General features: G+C 38.3%; 1 protein-coding gene across 2 annotated transcripts; it reads right to left on the reverse strand.

Annotated features, from left to right (window-relative positions):
* Nucleotides 1-648: 648 nt before the first annotated feature.
* parvb (parvin, beta) lies at nt 649-18,278 on the reverse strand. 2 transcript variants are annotated; one of them, XM_083916194.1, is made up of 13 exons: nt 18,025-18,278; nt 10,138-10,227; nt 9,632-9,702; nt 9,444-9,546; nt 8,046-8,186; nt 7,512-7,627; nt 7,024-7,082; nt 6,871-6,890; nt 6,195-6,256; nt 6,012-6,080; nt 5,599-5,700; nt 5,426-5,498; nt 649-3,746 (listed from the first exon to the last, which is right to left on the reverse strand). In XM_083916194.1, the coding sequence occupies exons 1-13, from the start codon at nt 18,140-18,142 to the stop codon at nt 3,670-3,672; spliced, it is 1,101 nt and encodes a 366-aa protein (XP_083772320.1). In that variant the 5' UTR covers nt 18,143-18,278; the 3' UTR covers nt 649-3,669. The 2 variants fall into 2 exon arrangements, with proteins under 2 accessions (XP_083772320.1, XP_083772321.1); XM_083916195.1 differs by lacking the exon at nt 18,025-18,278 and adding an exon at nt 12,408-12,540.
* Nucleotides 18,279-18,618: the final 340 nt, after the last annotated feature.

Below are 18,618 nucleotides of genomic sequence, written 5' to 3' on the forward strand. Positions count from 1 at the left end.
AATTTTCCAGATGAGGGCGTTTATATTCTGTGTCACAAACTGTGTTCGAGACTTCAATCGGAAGTAGGTGTCGAGAGAAAAAGAAGACGGGGGGGGGATGTATTGTTTGGTAAACCACACTTCAGGAGAGCAGAGAAAAACGTGACACTCGGAGGCCTGAACCACTCAGACTCGACTCACACATCTCCATCTGTGACCGGATCAATTTGTTATCCTCTCCAGCATTCTTTATTTTCAAACAAACTAAAAAAAAAAAAAGGAGAGAGAGAGAGAGAGAGAGAGAGAGAGAGAGAGAGAGAGAGAGAGAGAGAGAGAGAGAGAGAGAGAGAGAGAGAGAGAGAGAGAGAGAGAGAGAGAGAGAGAGAGAGAGAGAGACAAACAAAAAGCTTTGCATGTGCACCAGCCTTGTTGAAGAAAAGAAAAAGGACCACCCATCAGCCAGACGAAGGGGCAATTTGGAGGATGTGGAAGGTTACCATAGCAACAAAGGAATGAGACAAGAAAATAAAGGTCTAAAATAAACCCATAATTCCTTTAGCTAAACCCAAATTGCAGGAATCGGCTGCTCCAAAACCAATCTCTCTCCAAAGTCGAAACACATCTAACCTATCAGACAAGTTAGAGACAAAATAAAATTCCCATTTAGAATGATTTCAGGCATTTATTTCTTGATAGGCAAGATAATAATAAAAAAGAAAACACAGGGTTGAGAGATCCAGCACTAGCGTGATTTAGATGGACTCATCCACTCTCTCAATAATTCAGCCCCAGCTTTAAAATTCATGAATAGTCGTGCACTATTTTAGCAGGTCTCCAGGTGGCACGGCGCGCCCATGCTCGTCTTCAAGAGAGCAGAGTGAGGTCCAGGGCTCCTTGGAGACTCGTATGAAAGGCTGGTCAATAAGAGGATACTCAGACTGGGGCTCTCCCGGGACAGGCCAGAGAAAGCACACTGCACTTAAGGCAACAGCATCAACTTTTAAATATGGCTTTAGATGTGGTGTGCATAGTTTAGAGTAATCGAGGATCATTCACAGCAGCTGTCAAGTAAAAGCAATTGAAGTAGTTTTAGTAAGAATATACAAATCATTTCCTGATATAGGCTATATAATACACTGCATAGCTAGGCCAACATAGCATTTTCAAGTAACTTAAAGGAATAGTTTGGTGAATATGATCATTCGTCTTCCTGTCAAGAGCTAGGTGAGAAGGTTGATACCACCCCATGAGTCCATTAAATATGAAGCATAAACATATACAGTCGATGATATGAAGCTAACAGCCAGGGTTAGCTTAGCTTAGCTTAGCATAATGATGGAAGCCGGGGTTAACAGCTCTTCTCTACAGAGGAAAAATGCAGCAACTACAATGCATTTGGTCGAAACTTAGTTAAGACCAGAATCTGTTTTATCATAATACAAAAATATTGTCATATTACAGAAATGTAATTTACTTTTTTTTAAAAAGCTCTTAAATGGAGCTTAAAACTAGTCTGTGCAGTAAACTGTGCAAACTAGACACATGTTTTTTCCCTAAATGTAAATTTAAAAAAGAAAAGTTTTTCGCACAAAATAAATGTACCACTATCATTCTATCTTGTGCAGTCTGTTGTCCAACATGAAACTGTATTTTTTTTGTAGTTACTTGTTGTTTACACTTGTCTTTTAACACAGATTAAACAAACGCAGTTTCCCCTTTAGTCTTTATGCTAAACTAAGACAACTGCTGGCATTAGATTAAAGAGTAGACCTACCTAAACCGCAAAACCCCCTTTTTCAGCTGAAAAACAATCAGTATTTAGGCTTGTGAATGTTCTCATTCGTCAAGGTCATCGTTATCCGCAAAGCAATTTCAGTCAAAAACAACTGGACTGGTTGTTTGTCTAGGAAGACGTTTCACCTCTCATCCAAGAGGCTTCATCAGTTCATGTACGCATCTGACCAGGCTGGGACTGGTCCAACTAACTGGTGTGGAGATCCAGGTATTTAACCTCTCACAAGGCCGATGATGTCACTGAAACCCTTTGTGCTCCAAGTGCCCACGCCCGTCGTTAGGGTGACAGTCGTTGGTGGGCAGTTGGTTTCAACTTCGTTAGTGCTCTATTGAGTCTGAACGACAGTTGTTGGGGTCACACGGGGCCATGTGTGAACAGTTGTCCTTTGAGGTTAGATTGTTGAATCTCCTGGGAAGGGATGAAAGGGCAGCATTGTAAATTGGAGATAAGTGATGTCTCAGACCTCCTCCTCTGTTTAGCGATGGTTTCTCCACTTTTACATAGATGGCTTCTTTTACTCCTCTTTCAAACCATCTGTCCTCTCTGTCCAAGATTTGGACATTGTTATCAAAAAAGGAGTGGGCTTTCTCCTTGAGGTGTAAGTGGACAGCGGAGTCCAGGCCTGAGGAGTTAGCTCTCCTGTGTTGGGCCATGCGTTTATGCAGTGGTTGTTTTGTTTCTCCAATGTAAAGATCTTTGCATTCCTCGTTGCATTGGACAGCATAAACCAGGTTGCTTTTGTGGTGGTGTGGTGTTCTGTCCTTCGGATGTACTAGTCTCTGTCTGAGTGTGTTACCGGGTTTGAAATACACAGGGATGCAGTGTTTGTTGAAAATCCTCCTGAGTTTTCAAAAAAACCAAAGTGGTTGAGAAAGAAAAAGATAACAGGAGAAACAACATAGTCATCCCATATGTGGCTGGGGTATCAGAGAAACTCAGGAGGATTTTCAACAAACACTGCATCCCTGGATCTCCACACCAGTTAGTTGGACCAGACCCAGCCTGGTCAGATGCGTACATGAACTGATGAAGCCTCTTGGATGAGAGGTGAAACGTCTTCCTAGACAAACAACCAGTCCAGTTGTTTTTGACTGAAATTGCTTTGCGGATAATCAGTATTTAGTAATATTGATGAACTCAGGTCCAAATATTTACATTTAGTAATTCAATTTTACATATTGTGTTATAATTATGCATAAACACTGTCCTCTACCAGCAACTGCATTGGCTGCTCTGGTGGCATATGACGTATATGGAGGCAGCTTTCTGCAAAGTGTGGAGAGGTCACAAAGGAATGGCTGGGCACATCTTACCCCCCAGCTCAGCCAATGTTAATACTTTTTCCAGAGAGCCTTTTTTTGAATTTCCTGGGTAGAGGAAGCCAAAACTCTTTGTTTAATATTTAGCATACAAACCATGAGCGTTGTATCAATCTCCTCATGGAACTCTTGGCAGGAAAGCAGATATGCGTATTTCCCAAAACTATTCTTTTGATATTTACACAAAATAATTTTACATACTATATAATATCTAACAGCATTTTCAACCTTCTTAAATATTCTGGAGAGTAATCAGGTTAACACATGAATGTTTTCCAGTTTTAACATTCGTTCCTGTGACAGCTGTGTATTAAAATGCAGGCTAAAGGTCGCAGTGTTTTCTAGGTTGCATTTAACATTTGAGAAAGGAATAAATAAATACTGACATTTGGGAAAGATTAAATACTAACATTCAGAGCCTTTCCAGGCTACTCCCCATGGGCCTTTTTAAGTTCCACATAATGATGACTTTCAGTCCCAGTTGGTCTCCTCCAGTGTCCAGACTGTAATGTATAATATCAGCACAGGCACAGGGCAGCATTCAAAAGTAATAGCACAGTGTGAAACTATAAAAGTTCACTCCGAGTTTTTGTAGTTGGTGAACAGGTTGTAAAGGACTCTCAGGGTGGACTTGAGGTTCAGGTTGACAACATCTGGAAAAGAGAGCAGAGATCATTACATTAGTTTGATGAGCTTGTTTGGATGAGTTTCAGGAAGAAAAATTAGACCTTTGACATGCACTGCAAACACTAATCTTAAAGAGAAAAATTGGATCCTTGGAACACTGAAGCACAAGATAAATGAGCTGTGCTACTATAAAATCATATTTACAATGCAAAGGAGCTTCTTCTATCAAAGGGTATGTCTAATTTTGGAAAATGAAATGGGGCTTAAAATAGCTCATCATTTGATCTATTACTTCTTACCAGGAGAGACTCGAAGGCACAAGAATACTTTCCGTTCTCTTCATCAGTAATATGGCGTACTGCTTGTTACTGATTATTGCCATTTCTCATCAAAAATAGGTCTTTGTTAAGTGATTCAAGCTAGACAACATTTTGTCACACCAGTGCCATGTTGCGTCACATTTTAAACTAGGAAACCTGATTAAGCTCCTTATCGTCTGCATTAGCTTGGGTGACACTGTTGATATCATTTACAGCTACCTTTGTTTATAATGAACCTGCAGATGTGCACACACTGTATGCTAATAAGAAAACATAATCTGTAGTAGGAGACTTTCGAAGATAATATCAGTATGAAGATAGTAGCTTTTATGTCCAATTACTGCAAAAACTGATTGAAATTCCTTTCCTTGTTTGGTTGGGACAAGAAAATGAAGGAATAATTCTTTGCATTAATACAGTGTGGAGAGAAATAATATATATGCATTTTGAAAGTGTCATAGTTCAATTTAATTACAAATACAATACAGTTACAAATATGTATAACATAGCTGTGCATAGTTTAATTAAAAACAGACATTAAGTGTGTACAGTGCTTTAAGTAGAAGAATAGCCTATAAGTAAGTGATTAAAAATTGGAATGTGGGATATATGACGAAATATGGGACAAAAATGTGGAGTGAAACATGAATATTTAAAGTAGCTCTGATAATTATGTAAGAACAAGTGAAAAGTATACTGTACAGTTAAATAAATATTCTTAAATATATCATCCTGAGCCATTTAAACAGGTATTTGTGGCTCAAACATTAGATATGCAGTGATTGTTTTGTGATAGCTTACCCAGAGTTCCATTTAAATCCAGCAATAACACAAATCTAATAAATTGTTCTTTCAATATCATATTCTGCAGATTAAAATGTGTATAACGGTATCTGATATTAATCGTAATGCTTCAGTGAGGTAAGATACTGATTACGGTTTAACTACGCATTCATTCAACTGTATTATATCACACTGCGAAAGCTATTTCTGTAATGGCATTTCTAATAGGGTTGATAAAATGCAACTCTCTGTGAAAAACAGGGAACTTTACTTAATTACTCATCACAAAAGACACAACAATGATTCTTATGCTGTTAAATTCTCTTCACAAAACAATGAGCTGGTTTACACAAACGTGTAGCACTGAGTGGAATGAACTCAGCCACCCATCCGGTGTTAGTTTAAGGGTAAGGCAAAGTCTCCATCTACTGGACAACCTTTAATATAACTGCTGCTGTCCGACATCAACTATTAAACACCCTCTTTAGATGGTCTCCTGTCAGTGCATGAGACTCATAATCTCAGTCAGCCTCCATTAACTCTTCTCCAGTCTTTTAACTGATCTTGTAATAATATATAATGTAATACTGTTTATAAAATACCTTCTGGTCTGGCTTTGGGTTTCTTCAGGCCTCCATCCTGCATCAGCTCAAAGGCAAACGCCACATTGTGGACCTGAGGGGACAGATCATGAGGACCCAATTTAGTGCTACGGTACGTTGCTAAAAATCTACCCATTTGATAAACAAACTTCCCTTTTTGAGGGTGCAATCACCTTCTGTTCAAAGCTCTCAGGGGTCAGGAAGAAGTTGTACAGAGGGACAAAGTAGTCTTCAAGCAGCCCCATCAGCAATATCAGATACACACCATCAGCAAACTACACACACACACACACACACACACACACACACACACACACACACACACACACACACACACACACACACACACACACACACACACACACACACACACACACACACACACACACACACACACAGTATTAACATTTACAGCACATACAATATAATAACTGCAAACTAAATTGGATTGTACATATACAAAAATCTAATCGTGCATGCAAAAAGAGGGAAGATGAGAAGAGGAAAATATACATAACACAAATTGATGATAATTTTAATAACCAACTGGATTGCAAGTCTGTAGCTAAACCATCAAATCTCTTACCTGAGATTCCAGCTCAGTAACTTCCAGGTTCAGCTTGTTCAGGTGTTTGTTCACAAAGGTGATGAGAGACTGGCAACAGGATCAACAAAATAGTAATCATTATTACGGCACAGTTTAAAGAAAAAAATAATATCAAGTCATTATACTATATATTATTATCCAAAGAAGAAAAGGTATTTATACCGTTTTCACTACGTTGAGCTTGTCCGGTGCGTGATCCAGCAAAGTGTCAAAGGCGTCCCTCTCTATTATAAAAAATATATAATAGATATAGTAGATAGATATAGATATAAGATATAATTCAAAGGTTTTCAATGCTTTAAGGAACAGTTAGGCATTGTTGGAAATGTCAAAGGTTTCAAAAAGATAAGAAGATTAATACCACTGTACCATCTGCCCTATACAAATATGTCCACATCCAACAGCTAGTTAGCTTAGCTTAGCTTAGTTTAGCGTAATGACTTGGAACAGGTGGCAACAGCTAGCCTGCCTCTGTCTAAAGGTGAAGAAACCTGCCTAATAGAACTTCTAAAGCCCACTAAAGAACACATTATACCTTGTTTATTTAATTCATACAAAAACTAAATGTAAAAGTCGTTGTACAGATTAAACAAACGAGACACAACAGACTCATTTTTTTTACAGAGCCAGACTGGCTGTTTCCAGTTTTAATGTTGCTGTCTCCTGGATGTAGCGCCATATTTAACAAACAGATATAAGACCGTATCAGTCTTCTAATCTAACTCTCAAGAGAAAATCCAGAAATATTGAACTATTCTTTTAATGAAATAACTGAAGAACAATAAAAGTAATGGGACATTTCCCCAAAAATTCAACATCATATGTGGCTGAGACTCACCAAACCTTCCCATCATCATTCTGCAAAACAAAAACATGAGACAATTTGAAAAACGATTCAGTAATACTTTACGTTACAATTAACATTAAAAATACTTTACATTACAGCAATGATATAAAAAAGTGTAAAAAATTACTAAGTATCAGTTCATACTCTGTGGTGCTCGTCAGCTCCTTGGTCACAAGAGCAGTCTGCAGGATGCCCTCTCGTTTCTGCTCAAACAAAATCAAAATGCTTGACTTACTACATGAGAGAATCATTACAATTGTTTATGCACATTATAAAAATTAAATGTGCAGAAAAGACAAAGACACAAACTGACACTATACTATCTGTCACTTTGATGTGTTAGAGAATTGTTTTAATTGGGTGTTTGTTAATTTAATGGTTTCTCTGGCTGTTTTAAGGTTACATTTAGGCAATTTCTAAGATGACATGATTGTTTTAGAGATGTTTTGCTCAATTTTAATTTTGAGGCATATTTAAGCAACAGCTTATGACAGCTAACATATCTAAGGGGCTAGATTCTTAATTTCAGTGAGGGTTGATTAAATGAATGAAAATAATTATAAACCTCCGTGCATCATTGCACATAATGATAATGACTGCCAACCCTGTGTGAGCTTGATGAGACACTTTACCTTAACGATCACTACCTGCACAGAAACATGCTCAGGCAGTCTGATGGGGGCCTGGAAGTGCATTGCGAGAGCCACCAGCAGATAGACAATAGCCACCAGGTTCTTTGAATGGATAGCTGCAATAGTAAAGCATTAGAAAGGACTGTCAGCTCTTTTCACACTGCAAGCTAACATAATGATGCAAGCAAAGATGAAAGTTGGCTGTTTTTTTTTTCCAAGACACAAAACAATTAATTAAAAAGCTGCAAAAAAGCAGTTCATGAAACATGAATTAATGCAATTCCGAGGGCTCCAGTGGAAAATCCTAATATTAGTAGAGCTCCTAAAACCTCTCTGAACCGTTTTGAAGTCAACCAAATCTTTAAATTTTAGTGCTTTTAATTTGATAAAGAGTTGGTTTTCTTGGTTCGGCATTGTTTACAATTCTTATGGCTCTTTTCCCTTGTGAGTTTGCCTACTTTGTAAAAGTGCACAAACTTAATTGCTGGAGTAACTGTTTAAGCAGCAAATCGCTGAAGTCAATGTAAAACTCACTGTCCACACTCCACTCAATGGTCCAGCCGTGGGGCCTCAGCAGTTCGTTGACAGCCTCCAAAACCGTCTGAAGCTTCTGCTTTTGGCCAATCTCTGACTGGGTCACCTCCGCCACGTTCAGCTTCCTGCCAGACAACTTTTCTGTCAACAACAGGAGAGATACGATATAAGCTCAAACGCACTGGGAAAGACTTTCCATGCACAGATAAAAGTCATGATTGTTTACAGTACCATGATTCACGCAGTAGGATTGTGTTGTACTGAACAGGTATTATTTCAGCAAGCAAGCAAATTCTAAATCAGGAGGCTTGAAAATAAATGAGAGGAACTCGTATACAGATTGAAAAAAAGAAGAAGGAAGAAATCCAATTTAGGTGATGAAAGTTGCACAAGTGCTTCAAACCAAAAAATACCCAACAATATGTGTTTTTCATGCTTGTATCAATGTGGTATCAATTTTGGAAAACAAGAACATGATGTGTATATATATATATATATATATATATATATATATATATATATATATATATATATATATATAAATAAAGGAACCTAAAACTGGCACTGATGCAACAGAAAACTGAGAGTACAGAAGAACAGTGATAAAGTAGTGTGAGAACTAAAAGAGTCTATTAACAGAAATGCAGAAATTACACACATAATTTACCAAAATGTTTCCTGCTGTGTCTTTTACTTGTTGTTCATGACACTTCTGCAACATATGCAACCACATGTCAGTCCTTGTTTTGTATTAGCTAGCTTTTGTACATGAACATTCTAGTTCTGTGTGTTTTTATTGTATTTATTCCTGTGTGACAGCTGATGATACAGTGTGTTTTGTCAGGCTGCAATAATTAGCTTGTGTGAGCAAAGAAGAAGAAAAAAATGAGTAGCTCGGTTTTCCCTTTGATTACTCAAAAAACACATTATATGTAAGAAATGCAATAGATGATTGAAGCACAATAAATAAATGAAGGAACAAAGAGATCTGTTACCTACAGATACAGGTGTGACATTTAACCGTGAAAAACTGCAGATTTTATGCCATATATCTTGTTTTTATTACTGTTACTATTGCAAAGATAATGATGGTGGTGGCTAAATGCTTTTGTCCAACCTACAGATAGGGTGCATCAAAAAAATATTCTTTTTTTGGGGGGAAGGTGGGGTTAAACTTCAGCAACTGATAGTTATCATCCTACTGTAACAAATAGCAGCCACAAGGGGGAAGCCCCTCACAAACCAAAGACACTGACGCTTTACTTATGCATTTCCAATAAACATAGTGCTGGAAATGTACTGACTTTTTTCATACTGGTACATGGCATGTTGCAGGCCTGCAGAGGCTACACGGATAAAGATGTGTGAGTTGTAGTGCCAAAGAGACCAATTCCTCACCAAATAACTTCTGGAGCACTTGTCCGTCATAACAGTCCTCCTCCAGGTCCTTGACTATGATCCTGTCTTCCTCCAACTCGCTGTTGATCCAGTCAATCAGGACCTGGACACAAACCATAATATGTTTTACTGCTCTGATCGTGCTGAGGAGATGTGGCGCTTGTGCATAAAATATAATCCCAGACTACCTTCAGAAGATCTTTAAATTTAAGATTTTCCCGGGATGTTGGGTCCAACATGATCCTCTCAGCGTTTTCCTCTAATGAAGACAATGTGAGAGAAATTAGTTTATAGGGAAACTGTTTCATTTCCGTTACATTAATCTCCCCCTTTGGATCATACAGACATATTTTTGTCACACAAATGTTTCTGTCCCTCTCACGTCAACAGTGATTCACACGGTGACTGAGGGCAAAGGCGTCTCCCCTCCACCTACTTTCATTTCCTGCTCCTCCACCGTCAAACTCTCAATTACTCAACATGTGTCAACATATTCATATTATCCTCTGCGACCTGAGTAACCTCTGACAGTGAGATGCAAAAGTCTTAAGAAGTTGATCATACGCACTGTATGATGTAACTGTGGTATCAACAACCCTGCAACCTCCAGACATGTATTAACACATATTACACACAGATGGCGTTTCAATACAAGACTATATGTGCATATGTGTGTTTGTGTGTTTATATATACCCATCAGTGTGTCCTCTGGATGGATGTCCGTCCCTGTGGGAAGCATGGGAGCATTGATGGCATTCTTCCCCTCCTCATGGAGATCACTCACTGGTGAAACAACAATACACAAAAAACACATAACAAAACACTTTCAATAAAATAAATTCAACAGAAAGACTTGATTGGAAGAACTGCTCAGACATTACTGGAAGGATTATTTGAAACAAAATGTGTCTGAAAAGAAGATTTACTGTATTTCTATTCTTCGAGTAAAGAGACAGGAGGCGATAAGCAGGCAAAGATTGTGGGACAGAAATAATAATAATAATGAGATAACAAAAAGAAAGCTTGTCAGAGCCACTGGTATTAGTTCACAGTCACCGCAAATTCGCCTTGTGGGGAAAATTGGAAAGTCTATTAGTGTCAATTTGTGGCACCTGCTTCTCCTCTACAGACACTACTTCAGTCACTCTGCCACCACTCTTCTCTATTTAGTGACGGGGGAAACAACTGGGTTGTTTGTTTTTCTTTAAACGAATCCCAATCTTCTTGGACATTACTAAGCCCCGGATGCAGCAATGGTGCCCTTGGAAAATAGATAATGGAGACAGTGGAAGGCGCCTGACATGGCAGGCTTGATCCCAGCACTTTACAGGCAGCACTAAAATAACACACCTGAGACTGACCAAACTGTTACTGGTCAAGTTGCATTGTTGGTAGTGTAGGCGCCATGTATTGACAAGGAAGAAGGATGTGAAGATGATATCTCTGGTTCTGCTCAATCAATTTTGATCCATCAAAAAAAAATAAGCCCACCCGAGTGGTGTATAAGTGAAATACTAAATCAGTGTGGCACATATTATTGTATTTATCCTTGTTTTGTTGTAAATGTCATGATTATTTTCTTTTACGCAAAGCACTTTCTGTCCGTTTTTATGCATGATTTGTACAAAAGAAATAGTTTATTATTATTAGAATACTGAGTATTATTATTAGAATACTGATACTATACATATTATAAATTGAATGTATATTATAAAGTATATTGCGCCAATTCACTCTGCATAATGTACCATATTGTGTTGATAAGAAATTCCATTATCATGCTGTCAGTTGCAGAAACTTCGACGCAGTTTGCAAGAAATGTTTATAGTGGGATTTTGTGCTGCAGCCTGAGCTGTCACACGTCTGTGACTTCCTAAATTTTTCACCACTCATGTGAGGCCCTTTCCTTCCAACTACAGTACAGATTGCATTGAGGGGAAGCAGTGTCCATTTCCACATGTTATTCAAAAAGCAAGTAATTTAAGCATTTATCTTTTCATCTTCTATTTTCCTGGTGTAAAACATATTCACAATATTTTTAAATGAGAATTTAGTCTAAAACTGGAAACATGAAAGCTGATTAAAGGTGCAGAGACAGAAAAAGTAGTAAACACTTTGAGTCAGGTATTCAATAAATCAATTTCCACTGCTTTCACTTCTGACTGAAGAGACACTCCAGGGAAGGCTTTCTCCTTTTAATGGCCCCAATGCTTTTATCATCCTGCCTTTCAATATGTACGACCTGCAATCAATGGCCTCAAATCTGTCATTTCATTGACTTTGCTATTTATAAAGTCACTTTGAGCTCTTTTTCTCACTAAAAGCACGTTGAATAGATTTTTTGAGAATATTGAGAATATAATGAAAGAAAGTCTAGAACAGTGTGTTTATGATACAATCTTAACTTCAAAGCATGAACAAAGATAGGGTATGCAGTATTACCCTGGGAGGAGGGCCCCCCAAAGATTTCCTATCTGATTCAGCCCTCTCATAAGAACTGCATATCAACTATCTCACTCCAGATCAGCAATTAACTTTGTAATTACAAAGCAAGCTTGCTGCATTTCATCATAATTGTACTGCTTCCTCCCTCTGTGTCTGTCTGATGACATTACCACTGCTGGCACTTCACACAGTCAAGTCAAATATGGGTGAAAATGGTCAAATTACACAGTATAATTAATTTACTATGACAAATTTCTACAGAATGATTTATGGAAATAAAAATACTTTACCTTGCTAGTCCAAAAATACAACAGCAACCCTCACAAAGACACACAGTGGATTATATAATGTTAAGTACACATTTTACAGTGACTACTGTAACTGTACAGTACGTACATCTGGATGACGTCTTACAACAACCGACACAACCCATTGCTGGATACGAACCTACAGTTTCACTAAGGTAACAGGTCCTGCTTCCCCATTTCCACTTCCAAGTTCCTCATGATCAAATTTACCTTGTTTCTTCCTCTTGGTCCCACACAGCAGCCCCGCCATGTCCCCACTATAACCCTCCGGATTCTCCTCGATGGCAGCGAGCAAAGGTAGAAAATGTAGGAGTGTATGTATATGTGTGTATGTGTGTGTGAGTTGTAGTCATCGGGACTGAGCAGTGGCAGGGGCGTCATCACGGTGTTTATTTCTGTCACAACCCTCCACCCCACGTATGCGGTCCAGTTACAGGAGACGCTGAGGGGTGAGAGTGTGTGTGTGTGTGTGTGTGTGTGTGTGTGTGTGTGTGTGTGTGTGTGTGTGTGTGTGTGTTTCGAACAGGAAGGACCACAGTGGACACAAATGCTAAACTCAACATCAGTAACCTGTGGACTGTTAAACAGTGGACATAAAAAAGGTATGTTCTGTCATTTTAATCTAATGTCCATATAAATGTATGAAGCATGGTGTAACAAGGTCTGTTCCGGTTTTGTTGTTGTAACTTAATGTTTAAATTGCAGTCTAATATTTCACGGCAACATAAAAAAATAGACTTGTTTACCGTGAATAACTGAGCATGTGAATGGAGCCTTTAATATGTTTTGCTGCAGCGGATAATCAATCAGGCAGCGGCTGTATTTCTGTTAACAGAATTACACTAATTCAGTAAATCAAAGCCTACAGTCTGGAACATTTATCTTATGCCGGCTTCATTGCACAAATGACTGTAAAAAAAAAAGCTCCTCTGTGGTTTTTACAAACCATTATGGAAAAGGACACAACATGGGGTCTGATTTCTCTTTGCTTTAGAAATAAAAATAGATTCTCAATGTAAGTCTTCATCATAAACAACAGCGTGAGGCTGATTAAAATCGACCTCGTCTTGTTTGGTTCCACTACTCCCAAGGGGCGCAGGCGGTTGACTGTGGCACAGGGGGAAGATATAAATAATGCAGCAGTATGAAGGAGACAGACTGGACCTTAAATATAGCTCTGGTTATTTACACCAACACAGGCACCAGTGAGTAACAGCAGCCAGGAGATGACAGAGTCGCTGAGTTTGTTCCACAGGGGGCCTTCAGCAGATATTAACGCTTTACTTATTATACCTACCTATTTAATATATGTTATGTACTTTATTGACTTTGTGTGTTCTTTTTCTTGTCAAAATCAAGATTCAAAAGATAGAGGGAGTCGAATGTTGTATTTGATACAAGTCATCGTGAGCCTGGTAAATAGAGAGGACATGGATGGTCCTGTTGTTGACTATTTTTGAAATTGGTGTTAGAAATTGTTTTTAGTAGTGAATGTGTCAAAGACAAAGGACATGTGCATTGATTATAGACCCCCCTCCTGACAGTACAGTGATTGACAGCCAGAATATAGAATATATATAATATAATATACTATAGAATATAGTTTCCTATTTTGTCTCAGGAAACTCTCTAAATCCCAGGTTGACAGGACCCTTATAACAATGTTTTATCAATATTTTATGGAATCGGAGTCTTTTATCAGCTGGGACCAATCTCTCAAGGCCAAACACAAAAATATACTCAATACATTGTGTCTGCAGCAAAATAACGGGTACTGAAAACCCTGCAGGATCTTCACAACAAACAGTTGTAAGACAGCTGAATCCATTCTGTCTGACTGTTCCCATCCTTTACATCAATAGTTTCAGTTTCTGCCATCTGGGACCCTCTTCAGACTTCCACTAGCTAATACACATAAACACACTCCTTAAACTAATAAACTTTAGGAGACTATTGCAAAATGGTGATTCCTTTATTTAATCTTTATCTCTACAGTACTTCAATTACATTGTTCTGCATCTGCGACATACTGCAGCAGCACTAATAAGGCAATATTGATCAGATAAGCTCAAATATAAATGAAACTGACTTGACAGTTCAGTTGCATGATTATTAGAGACTCTTTTATGTTTAAAAGATCAGTGACTCTCCTCAATAATGGCTGCTAATAATAATAATAAATAAAAAATGAACAGCAATTTGGATGTTTAAACTCTTCTATCACCATTACATGCATTACATGGCATTGTAAAAAGCAAAAGCCGTAAAGCCACAGTATGCAAATATATATTGTATCTAGTAATGTTGGTTTAATTTGTATCATTTTTTGATGTGTGCATAATACACTAATGTATTGCATTGATTAATCATTAATGCATGTATTTTGGTCAAAGTAAAAAGCTTTTATAGCAACAACAAACAGATGACTTACTATTATCCGCATCCATCTTGAAACTTGTATATTAGTTTATAGTTTGTATTTTCAGAGTATAAATACCCTTTACCCTAAGATAATAAAGCGAGGATGTGACCTGACGTTCATCCTCTCTGTCCTTATAAAGCAAAAAATGTTTGTTTTTATGTCTCTTCACTAAACTACCACTGTCACAGCACTGCCTGCTGCTGACAAAGGGAGTTGAGCCTTGTCAGAGAAACACAGACTTCCTTTCAGTTTATCAGGATATACAGAAAGAGCCATGAACACACAGTATCTCTGAAAACTATACAACTGCAGGAATCTGGGCTGTGTAAAAAAAAAGTTCCTTTATGTCTTGTCGAATAGCTTTAAGCAACACTTTCCACTGAACTAAAACGTGTATGTGTGGTTGCTAAGGAGTGTCAACACAGTTCAAGGAACCATAAGTCCCTTTTAAAGGCACACTCTAGTTTATTATTAATGATTATTCAGCAAACGTGAATCAGCTTTTTTCAGTGGCAACTCGTCTCTGCTGGGTGTTCCTCATAAAGACGATAAAGTACCACGCCCAAATGTAACAGTAACCACAACCACAGCAGCAGCGGTGCGGCCACAAGCTGAGCTACATTACCGCACTCCATCGCATACTTTTCTCCTGTTATACTCATTTCTGATTTTAACATCACCGAGATCTTCTACCATGTAAAGTAACCTTTTTATCAGCTGCGCTTTAACCCACTTTGACCACACAGCGGCACTGCACATTCACAAGATGCACTCAAACACTGAGACCGAGGGATTCCCTTCTGTCCACCCTGCAGAATGTTATTACCAACAGCGCTGACGAACAGCCATATGTTTGAAAAAATTAGGGTCTGGGGACCACCAAGGGTTTTAGTTGAAGGTTAAGGAACAATTGCATTTTTATGCATCATTCATTACATATTATACCCAGATCACAAGTTTCCCTTTCTCCACTTTTAACTTTCCTATCCTGACACTTAAGTCTGCATCAGAGTTAATGAGAGATCTCCCGACTTATACAGCCAGGGGGACCAACATGTGACTCCTTACACAGAATAATTAAGGTTAAAACAGAAAAATTTTCACCAAAAAAGCAAGATATTTGGAGGATTCTTTATCATAGGACAACAAGATGACCTGTGTTTGCATATTCAGTCGTGCAATACAGACTTCCAAGGAAGGATATAAAGAAGAATCAGGCATTTTGTGAAACTGTGCTCCCAAGAGCCATATGAGAAGATAGACAGTTTAATATCTGTGCATGCAGCGGTAGGTCCAGGACCAGGGTTAGCCTATATAAGCTCCAAGACTTGAATCAGGCGGAAACTGCGAGCTGACAAGGGACGAAACTAAATATTATATTATATTATCTAAGACTGATATTATAATATTAAGACTGATAGATGAATGTTGAAGTCAACTAATGATTATTTTAATTATTATTTCTGGATTCATTGTTTTGTCAGTGAAACCAGGAAGACACTGAAAAAAAAAAAGCTCATCACAATTTCCTAGACCCCGATTGGTGTCTTCAAATTGTTTCATGTGTTTCACCAACTGCCCAAAAATCAAAATATATTCATTGAACTCTAATAGTGACAAAACAATTGCAGAAAATTCTCATTTCTGAGATGCCGGACCCAGTAAATGGTTTACACTTTTGCTTTAAAAATGACTAAAACTATGCTTTTTTTGGTCGGTCGACAACAAATCATTACCTCCGGCAAGTAAAAACTACTGCTATTGGCCGAACATGAAACTTTGTGGAAGTGTGTAGTAGAATGATCCAAGGAAGCAGCCAATACATCTTAGGGTGGAATCACTGGGCAAATACACAAATTATTCTTCACTTTTGTTAACATTGCAGATTACCATGCTCAAACAACTTCACAACTCTGTATCTTTGGGGGTCATGAGAGTTTTGGGACACCATTTTGAAAAAAACTGGTCCATGGTAATACTGTACAAAGTCATATTAACTAATAGACAATACAAAGGTATATCAATGGTTTCAGTGAAGCTTTAAGCACAAACAGGAAGAGATAATTATTCCCATTTCCTCATTAAACGAAGAATCCGTCTCACAGTTCATCATCTAATTAAATCACTGAGCTGAGCAACAACTACTATTGCTGGGTTTCTCTGTTTAAGGAGCTTTAAGTTTAGAATGAATGGACGTATTCCACTCTGGTAGGACAGTATGACTTATATTGGACTGCAACTCACGATTATTTTCATTATCAACTTATTTATCAGAAAACAAAGTGTGTGCAGCTGTCACAAAGGTGACCTACTGCTTTGTTTGTCCAACCAACAGTTGACAGTTACAATGATATGAAACAGTAAATCAAATCCACAACGATCAATAGATGATCAAAATCTGGAACTCAGCTAATCTATTAACTATCTTGTACATCATGTTATATACATTTTCCCCAAAAATGCGTCCCGACATATTTGGTTTCAACAATATTTTGTTGCAAGAATGACTGTACCATCAGACTTCACAGCCAGAAGTACAACTTTCATTTGAACAGAATTCAAACCTTAAAAAAATCTGTGGCTGTTTTTTATAATGCATGGCATTTAATGAGGCTCCTAAACAATTAATAGGTCTCTGTCCTCCTGCTGGTGGAGCTCCTTTAATGGAGATTACAAACACATGTCTGTGAAGACACACACACACACACATATACACACACACACACACGCACACGCACACACACACACACACACACACACACACACACACACACACACACACACACACACACACACACACACACACACACACACACACACACACACACACACACACACACACAGGGGCGTTAAACCTTGCAGCTGTCTGCTTCACCACAGTGTCTGGCCTGTGGGAGGGCAGAAAATATTCAACTGGAAAAGTATGGCAATAAGTTTTAAGAGTGTTTTGATATCCAAACACAGTGAGCAGACATCGTCTTACACCTTTATCTTCCTAATCTCGCATTCCTGTCCCCACCACTGTGTGTATGATCTATTTATGTTCATAACCTCATAGTAAATGCCTGTGGAGTTGCCAAGAGGACTCTGTCTCGCCTCTCAATCATTAAAACAAACTACACTAGAGCTCAAATATGTTCATGATTGAACCTATAATTAACTGATGACACATTAATCAGAAGGATGTTATACAGCCATGACAAAAATATTACAATATTATTCAAGATAAACCGAGGGAAACACGTATTTCTTTAACTGCATGACTGAAATGCCAGTGATGTCCCACAGGAGAATATTTTAATAGTGCATCATGTGATTGCAGCACTATGGGCAGAACACCCACCAGTGACCTTCCATATGATGTTAGAATATAAGGGAAAAACAAAAGAAATGACTTAGGCCTACCTTCTTTAGACTTTTTCTTCCGCACCAGGGTTCCTCCTAATTTCCCCAGGAAAGATTCGTCCTTTTTCATTTTTGCGGACTGCGAGGACGCAGATGTGTTTCCAGTAGTCCCAGACATCTTTCCGTTGTGCGTGTGTGTGTGTGCGCTCCCCTCTTTCTGGTGTCTGTTAATAATGTCACTCCTCCCTGTGATGATTTCAAGGCACCGGTTCAACGATCCGATCACAGCGGAAAAGACACCAAATTCACAGGCAGGGGAGCAGACTCACAGGAGAAAGCAGTGCTGGACGGAATCAACACAGACGACTCACATGTGAGCAAAAGGCTCATCTGTTTCAATGTTTACTGACCGATCATCCCACAGCGCCTCCTAATGGCAGGCTGAGGCTTAATACCATCCCTATAGCCAACATATTTAATTTGAAATATGATGAATAAATAGTTACACCGTTATCTAGTTAAGAGAAAATAATCTCCATCTAGTTTTCTTGGTGGTGGTGGGACTCTTAATACTGACAATGTGCTATTTACGCCATGAATTTCTATTTTTCTGCATCTTTATCATGGATAATGCGCAGAATGAGCTATTATAAA

Source organism: Echiichthys vipera (genome assembly GCF_963691815.1).
Source record: "Echiichthys vipera genome assembly, chromosome: 7".
NCBI classification, from domain to species: domain Eukaryota; kingdom Metazoa; phylum Chordata; class Actinopteri; order Perciformes; family Trachinidae; genus Echiichthys; species Echiichthys vipera.